The sequence below is a fragment of the Mixophyes fleayi genome, chromosome 9 (genome assembly GCF_038048845.1).
Source record: "Mixophyes fleayi isolate aMixFle1 chromosome 9, aMixFle1.hap1, whole genome shotgun sequence".
Classification (NCBI taxonomy): domain Eukaryota; kingdom Metazoa; phylum Chordata; class Amphibia; order Anura; family Limnodynastidae; genus Mixophyes; species Mixophyes fleayi.
Genome location: NC_134410.1, coordinates 92,985,089 through 92,993,033, shown reverse-complemented (window position 1 = coordinate 92,993,033; position 7,945 = coordinate 92,985,089). Strand labels below are relative to the sequence as shown.

At 43.4% G+C, this 7,945-nt stretch overlaps 1 protein-coding gene across 1 annotated transcript; it reads right to left on the bottom strand.

Moving 5' to 3' along the window:
- Nucleotides 1-1,205: 1,205 nt before the first annotated feature.
- Nucleotides 1,206-2,600, bottom strand: LOC142101849 (general transcription factor II-I repeat domain-containing protein 2A-like). The gene has a single exon (XM_075186285.1). It carries the CDS (start codon nucleotides 2,598-2,600, stop codon nucleotides 1,206-1,208), a length of 1,395 nt encoding a protein of 464 aa, XP_075042386.1.
- Between the last annotated feature and the right edge of the window lie 5,345 nt (nucleotides 2,601-7,945).

Sequence of the window (7,945 nt, the reverse complement as noted above, 5' to 3'; positions counted from 1 at the left end):
CTAGAGGCAGACCAGTGGACCGCGACCTGCATTCCTCCGCAGCAAAGCCCATCCCGCCTTGCGGCGGTTCTTGGTGGACACCATGCGGTTCGTTAGACTCTGCTCCACCGGCCGGCCAGCGCTGATCTAGAGTAAGGCAAGTACTCCATATTTATTACCTATTTCCCCGCACGGTACACAGTGTTACAGTTTGCTCTGACCATAATATGGATACTTCGGGAGACCCTTCTCCTAGGGATTTGCTCCAACACTTGTTAGGAAGGATAGAAAAGCAGGAAGCCAATCAGGATCAGTTGCTTAAATTTTTTCAAGAACTGTCAGCCCAGATGGATACCTTGCAGGCAACCTTAGTAGCGTCAAGGACGGCATCAGCTCCCATACAGGCTCCTACTGTCGCCCCTTTACCTACAGGTGCAGCTTCATCTCTAAATATTCCTAACCCACCTAAGTTTGATGGGGACCTAAGTTATGTAGGGGATTTTTGAATCAATATGCTATACAATTTGAACTCCTTCTCGGAAATTTTCCATCTGAAAAGGCTAAAGTAGCATATATCATATCCCTCTTGTCTGGTCAGTCCCTAGCCTGGGCATCCCCACTCTGGGAGAGAGATGATCCCTTATTACATAATTACTCCAATTTCCTTTCTACCTTTAAGAAGGTTTTTGATGAGCCCGGTCCGGTCGCCAACGCAGCTACCAGTATCCTTTGTCTCCGGCAAGGGAGTCTTTCTGTAGGTCAATATGCTGTACAGCTTAGGACAATGGCCTCAGAGCTCCGGTGGAATAACGAAGCCTTAACAGCTGCTTTCTGGCAAGATCTTACAGACCTATAAAGGATGAATTTGTAATACCCCGTGTGATGTTATTTAGAGTAATACATTGAAATTGCATCAGAGAGGTAAGGAGATTTATCCAGAGATTTAAAATGACACAAGTGTATTCTTAACTTACTTCCTTTTATTAATAAGAACTACTCTGTTATTTTTAAACATTATCTTATCACAGGGGTCCTTAAACTTTTTAAACAGTGGGCCAGTTCACTGTCCCTCAGACTGTTGGAGGGCCGGACTATAGTAAAAACAAAAACTATGAACAAATTCCTATGCACACTGCATATATCTTATTTTGAAGTGAAGAAACAAAATGGGAACAAATACAATATTTAAAATGAAGTAAAGTTAAATCGACAAACTTACCAGTATTTCAATGGGAACTATGGGCCTGCTTTTGGCTAATGAGATGGTCAATGTTTGGTTTCATATTTGTCACTGCTAGTCGTAACAAGTGATGCAAGTGTGCATCCGTTAGTCTTGATCTGGTTGGAGATTTCAAATGTTTCATTCTAGAAAAAGTCTGTTCACAGACATAAGTGCTGCCAAAGATGGTTGCCATTTTGAGTGCATGGTTCCTGAGATGAGGATATGTCTCAGAGGGGGGAGATGCATAGAAATTATGAAGGCTGCTTGACTTGAATGCGTCTTTCAGAGACTCACAATTCTGCAGTTCAGCTAGTTCCATTTGGTAAATTGTATCCACATTTTCAATGTCAATAGAAAATGGGTTACGGAAAAGCTGTATGTCCTGTTCATGGAGATGAAGCTCTTTAAATCTAAATTGGAACTCCTTATGCAATTTTTCTAGTGAATCCACACATGTTTTGTTTGGTAACGCAATTAATGGTTTTTCCGCTAACAGATTTAGAGTTGTGGGGAGATGGCAGAAGTTTTCCTCCTTCACTTGTTTGATGAGGAGGCCTAATTTTACTTCAAATGCTTTGACATGTGATTGCATATCACAGATGAGCTTCCCCTTTCCTTGAAGTTGCATATTGAAATTGTTGAGTAGCTCTGTTACATCTGTCAGAAAGGCAATGTGCCATTTCCATTCTGCATCATTGAGCTTTGGTACTTCTTTGTTTTTTGAAAGCAGAAAAGTTGTAATCTGTGGAAGTAAGTCATAGAAACGTTTCAAAACTCTCCCTCGACTCAGCCAACGGACTTCTGTGTGATACAGAACATCTTCATAGTCAACATTTAGCTCAGGCAGAAATTCCTGAAATTGTCTGTGGTTTAGTGCATGAGCTCTAATGAAGTTAACACAAGATACCACAATTTTCATAACAGAGTCCCACTTCAGTAATTTACTACACAGCGCTTGTTGGTGGATGAGGCAGTGTATGGCTATTGGATGAGAATGGTTATGTTTGTCCATCTCTTGGTTAATGCGAGCAATTACTCCTTTCTTAGACCCCACCATGCTAGGAGCACCATCAGTTGTCACGCTGGCTAGTTTAGCCCAGTCCAGCTCCAAACCATTCATAGTTTGGCAAACCTTTTCATAGATATCCTCTCCTGTAGTTGTTCCTTTGATGCTTTGCAGTGCAGCAAGCTCTTCTGTGACTTTGAAATAATCATTCGTCCCACGAATAAAAATTAGAAGTTGTGCAGAATCACGAACATCATTGGAAAAATATGAAAGTTTTTTTGTGGAGTTTTGCAAATGCTGATGCAAATTGTCTCCCATTTCTTCAATCCTCCGTGTAATCGTAGGTCCTGCAAGACTCACTGTACTAAATAAATCGGCCTTCTCTGGACACATCTCTTTGGCAACAGAAAGAAGGCATTCTTTAACAAATTCTCCCTCCACGAATGGTCTGCCAGTGCGTGCTATTAGCTTGGCAACTTGAAAACTGCTCGCAGTGATGAAATATTTAGCTGCTTCTGCTTCACAAAAGTATTTTACTGAGTTGTCAATGTATTTTTCAGTTTTAATATTTTATCTTTTCTCACTTCTCCAACCAAACAATCATATTTATCTTTATGTTGAGTTTCATAGTGTCGACGCAAATTATATTCTTTGAACACAGACACTATATTCTGGCATATCAGACATACAGCTCTTTCCTTGTACTGCATGAAAAAGTAATCATAAGTCCACTGTTCTTTGAATATCCTACACTCCGAGTCAATTTTTCTTTTTCTTGACATCATTGTTTCCTAGGGATTCCAAATTGCTATTAGTAAAATACCAATATATATATACAGCGCTACAAAAACAATATACCAGCAATAACTTTGCCCACACAGAGACATACAGACTGCAATGCCCATCATTGCAGTCTGATTGGTGAAACTCCGCTTTTACCTCAGGCTCACACTGAGGTAATAATGCTCCCAACTTCCTCCAAGCTGCCTCTGCGCTGTGATGCCTCCGTTTCCCGCACTCTCTCTCCTGCTCTTCGCGCTCCCGCTTCCAACCTTCACTGACCACAAGTCACTGCTCAGGCGGCCATCCCAAATGCCCTGGCTTCCTCTGAATCCTGGGAGATGAGAGTTGTAGTCCGGCTGCGCTGTTCGGTTCCTCTCACCGCCTGAAGCTAGATTGCAGCCGGACAACAATTCTCATGATCCAGCGCTTCAGACGGCTAGCCAATCGGCGGCGGCGACCGCCCCCTCTCCCTCTTCCACCAATGACCGTCCTTCTCATGTAAAAAAAATGACAGACAGGCAGCGGCGGCATAAACACCCGGCGGGCAGAGCTGGATTAAGGCAGTTCATATTATGTCACACAGTAGTACCCTCAATTGATATGCCACATAGTAGTGCCCCCAGGTTCAAATTATGGCACAATAGTGCCAAGATTTTCAATTTATGCCACATAGTGCCGCCCAGGTTCAAATTATGCCACAATAGTGCCAACATGTTCGAATTATGCCACACTGTAGTGCCCCCAATTGATATGCCACATAGTAGCGCCCCCAGGTTCAAATTATGCCACAATAGCACCCCCAGGTTCTAATTATGCCACACAGTAATTTCCTAGGTTCAATGCCACAATAGTGCCCTTATGTTCAAATTATACCACAATAGTGCCAACATTTTCAATTTATGCCACACAGTGCCCCCCATGTTCAAAATATGCCCCACAGTAGTGCCCTCCAGGATCAAATTATGCCCCACAGTAGTGCCCCCCAGGATCAAATTATGCCCCACAGTAGTGCCCCCAAGTTCAATTTATGCCCCACAGTAGTGCCCCCAGGTTCAAAATAGTGCCAACATAGTAGTAATAAAAAATACATTGCACATAATAAAATGTATACATACCTGATTATGGTGCTGTTCTGGGCGCTGAGCAAGGAGGGACCTGCAGCTGTCAGCTTCTGTGTGATGGGAGCACCCGCCGGAGACCAAGAGACAGAAGAGGCTCTGAGCATCTGGGAAGGGGGGGGGGAGAGACGGAGCAGCCCTGGACTGATCTGCGCACGCGGCACTGTTAGTAAGGTAGCTGGTTCCTGGGGAGAAGCCAGCCACCCAGAAGTCAGTGAATGTCGGGGCCGGTCACTGATAGGCTAGGGCCAGCCCCTTTAACTCTGCTGTATACACTGCCTTGTCGGGACCTGACTGTCAGGTCCTGGAAGGCAGAGATAACGAATCCGAAGCGGCCCTGGGAGTGGTAATGCGGGTGGCGGGGAGGGGGGACCAATGCGGAGAGAGGGGGGCACGGAGCAGCAGCTGTCAATCGCTGACTGACAGCAGATGGCGGCTGGCGGGCCATATAAATGTTCTCCGCGGGCCGCGGGCCGTAGTTTGAGGACCCCTGTCTTATCACTTTGAAACTATTTACAATTGACAAACCTTTACATTTACCATACTAATAACACTAATAATTTATTAGAATTCTATGTTTATGGATGTTTCTGCCAGAGCAAATTATTAATCTTCACATACATATATATATATATATATATATATATATATATATACACAAGTTAACCCGTGCATGATACTCAAGCATTCTAGTCAAATCAAGCTACTTAAGGTGTTAAAAAGGTTCTTGTCATGCATTTGGGCCATAGCCCAGGCCTCAACCACCAACCACTCCCCACTGTCACCCCTGGCAACCACCAACCACTCCCCACTGTCACCCCCGGCAACCACCAACCACTCCCAACTGTCACTTCTCCTTCAAGAAATATATATATATATTTTAAAATCTTTATAAACACTTTTAACAATTAACAAATTAAATTAACAAATTAAAAACATCTTAGTATACCAAATTTCAGCCCTTTCTGAATTTTTTTTTTCACACACACTAAGAATTTAGTAGGTCAGTGTATAACTCCGCCCAGCAGGTGGCGCTGCAGCTTGGTTTTATTTTTTCCACACACACACAGACAGACTAACACACGCCACTAGACATTTATATTATAGATAATTACCTAACATTAATACACAACTTAACACGATTAAGAGATTAATTTCTCAACAGAACATTAAGACTCACATCATATATTTCAATAATTATTTGTAGAAGTGGTGCACGTGGTTGGAGCCCATAAATTACTTTTTCACGCCAAATAAACTGGTGATCTTTTGTATTACACAGTCTCTTTTGTGTGTATTCACAGACCTCTCTATTTTTTCTCCTCTCACACTGTTCTCAGTACATAGCTCAGTCTGTTTAGTGTGATTTCACAGATCTCTATACTGCTTATTTGTTTTCAGCACTTTCCTTTTTACTCACACCTCTCTTTGGCTCACTTCTTCTCTTCTTACACTTTCTTCACTTTTAATCTGCTTATATATCGCTTTGTCCGGTTTTCATTCTGTCCCTATTTTTCTCTCTCAATCTATGCAGACACAGGGATCTCTCTCAGCGGTCTTGAGTATCACACTCCTCTCTCTCGTCACCCCCGGCAACCACCAACGACTACCAACTGTCACTTCTCTTTCAAGAAATCTTTTTTTTTTTTTTTTAAATCTTTATGAACACTTTTAACAATTAACAAATGTAACCACATGTAAACTGGAAGGTACATGAACATAGCCATGAGTATACACATATATTTACATATAGATACACCTCAGGTTACTCAAGTTTTGGGGTATCACATATTAATCTCCCAAGAACTCCCTACCTCTTTGGATGATTTAATTTCCTTATGCATTAAGATTGACCTTCGCTTCAAGGAGCGATCTCTGGAGAGGGAACAATGCCGCCGTGGCCCTTATCATCTTGCTCACAGTTTTCAGACCCCTGTTCAACCTCTGGAGGAACCCATGCACCTCGGAAGAACCCGCCTTTCGGCTGAGGAGAGAAAGAGAAGGTTCAAGAACAAATTGTGCTTGTACTGTGGCAAAAGGGGTCATCTTTTGGGTACCTGTCCTAAGCGCCCGGGAAACGACAGAACCTAACATTTAGTAGGGAGGTTTCGTTAAGTCCCTCTTTTCACATCCTCTCTTTTTCCAACAGTAAGGATTGTCTTATTATTCCCTGTGAAGTAGTGGTAGGTTTCAAGGTCCATCCTGTTTCTGCACTACTGGATTCAGCTAGTAATTTCATTTCTTCAGCTACCATCTCTCAATTAAGTATTGCTACCCAGTCCTTAGAGAGACCCATCTTCCTTACCGCCATTGACGGAGGCACTATTTCTGGAGGACACATTCTGTTTAGAACCATACCTCTAACCTTCAGAGTGGGAGCGCTACATGTTGAGACCATCTCTTTTTTGGTAATTCCCAAGGCCATTAGCTCCTTGATCCTGGGCCTGCCATGACTTCATCTTCACTCTCCTGGGATAGAGTGGCATTCTGATGAGATTCTTTCTTGGAGTTCTGCTTGCCACAGTAGTTGTTTGACTAAAATAACCCCTATTTTTTCCAAAATGAATGCTCAACTGGGCAGTCCTCAATTATTGCCACTTCAATACCAAAGTTTTTCAGATGTCTTCTGTGAACAGGAGGCCACTAAACTTCCACCTCATAGAAGTTGGGACTGTGCCATTAATCTCCAACCTGGTAAACCCATTCCCCGCGGACGTATTTTTCCCTTATCTGTTCCTGACACCAACGCAGTATCTGAATATATTCAAGAAAATCTCAAGAGAGGATTCATACGAAAGTCATCTTTCCCAGCAGGGGCAGGTCTCTTCTTTGTAAAAAAGAAGGATGGGGGCCTTCGCCCTTGTATTGATTACTGTGCCATCAATTCTATCATGGTGAAGAACAGATATCCCCTACCTCTGATCTCTGAGCTCTTTGACCAAATAAAGGGGGCCTCCATCTTTTCCAATTTGGACCTAAGAGGGGCATACAACCTAATTAGAATAAAAGAAGGTGATGAGTGGGAAAACAGCTTTTAATACACAAGATGGACAATTTGAGTACTTGGTAATGCCCTTTGGGCTATGTAACAATCCTGCTGTTTTCCAGAACTTTATGAACAAGATCTTCCAAGATTTACTATATCGATTTATAGTTATCTACCTAGATGACATCCTTATTTTTTCCCCAGACCTTTCATCTCATTGCAGACATGTAAGAGAAGTATTGAGTAGGCTGAAAGAACACATCTGAAAAACTTTGGTAATGAATCGGCAATAATTGGGGGTTGCCCAATTGAGCACTAATTTTGGAAAAAACAGGGGTTACCTTAGTCAAACAACTGCTCTGGCAAGCCGAACTCCAGGAAAGAATCTCACCGGAATGCCAGTCTATCCCAGGAGAGTGAAGACGAAGCCATGGCAGGCCTAGGATCAGGCGCGGGCTGAGAGATATCAGCCAAGGAGCGCACAGGCGGCCGCATCAATATGACACGACCGCATCGTGTGTCATGTGATGCGGCCGCCTGTGCGCTGACGTGCGGCCGCCTGTAATATAAAAAAAAAATTGCATCCACGGCGGGGGACGGGGGGAGGCGGCCGGCCCGAACAGCCGTTACACTGAGCAGCCCAGGTGCCCGCTGCCCCTTTGCCCCCCGGTCCAGCCCGCCCCTGCCTAGGATCAAGGAGTTAATGGCCTTAAGAATCACTAAAAAAGAGATGGTCTCCACATGTAGCGCTCCAACTCTGAAAGTTAAAGGTATAGTTCTTAACAGAATATGTCCTCCAGAAATAGTACCTCAGTCAATGGCGGTTAGGGAGATGGGCCTCTCTAAGGACT

What these genes read in the sequence shown, in the direction of transcription:
- LOC142101849 (XM_075186285.1), bottom strand. Translation starts at nt 2,600, where the DNA reads ATGTGTCCAGAGAAGGCCGATTTATTTAGTACAGTGAGTCTTGCAGGA.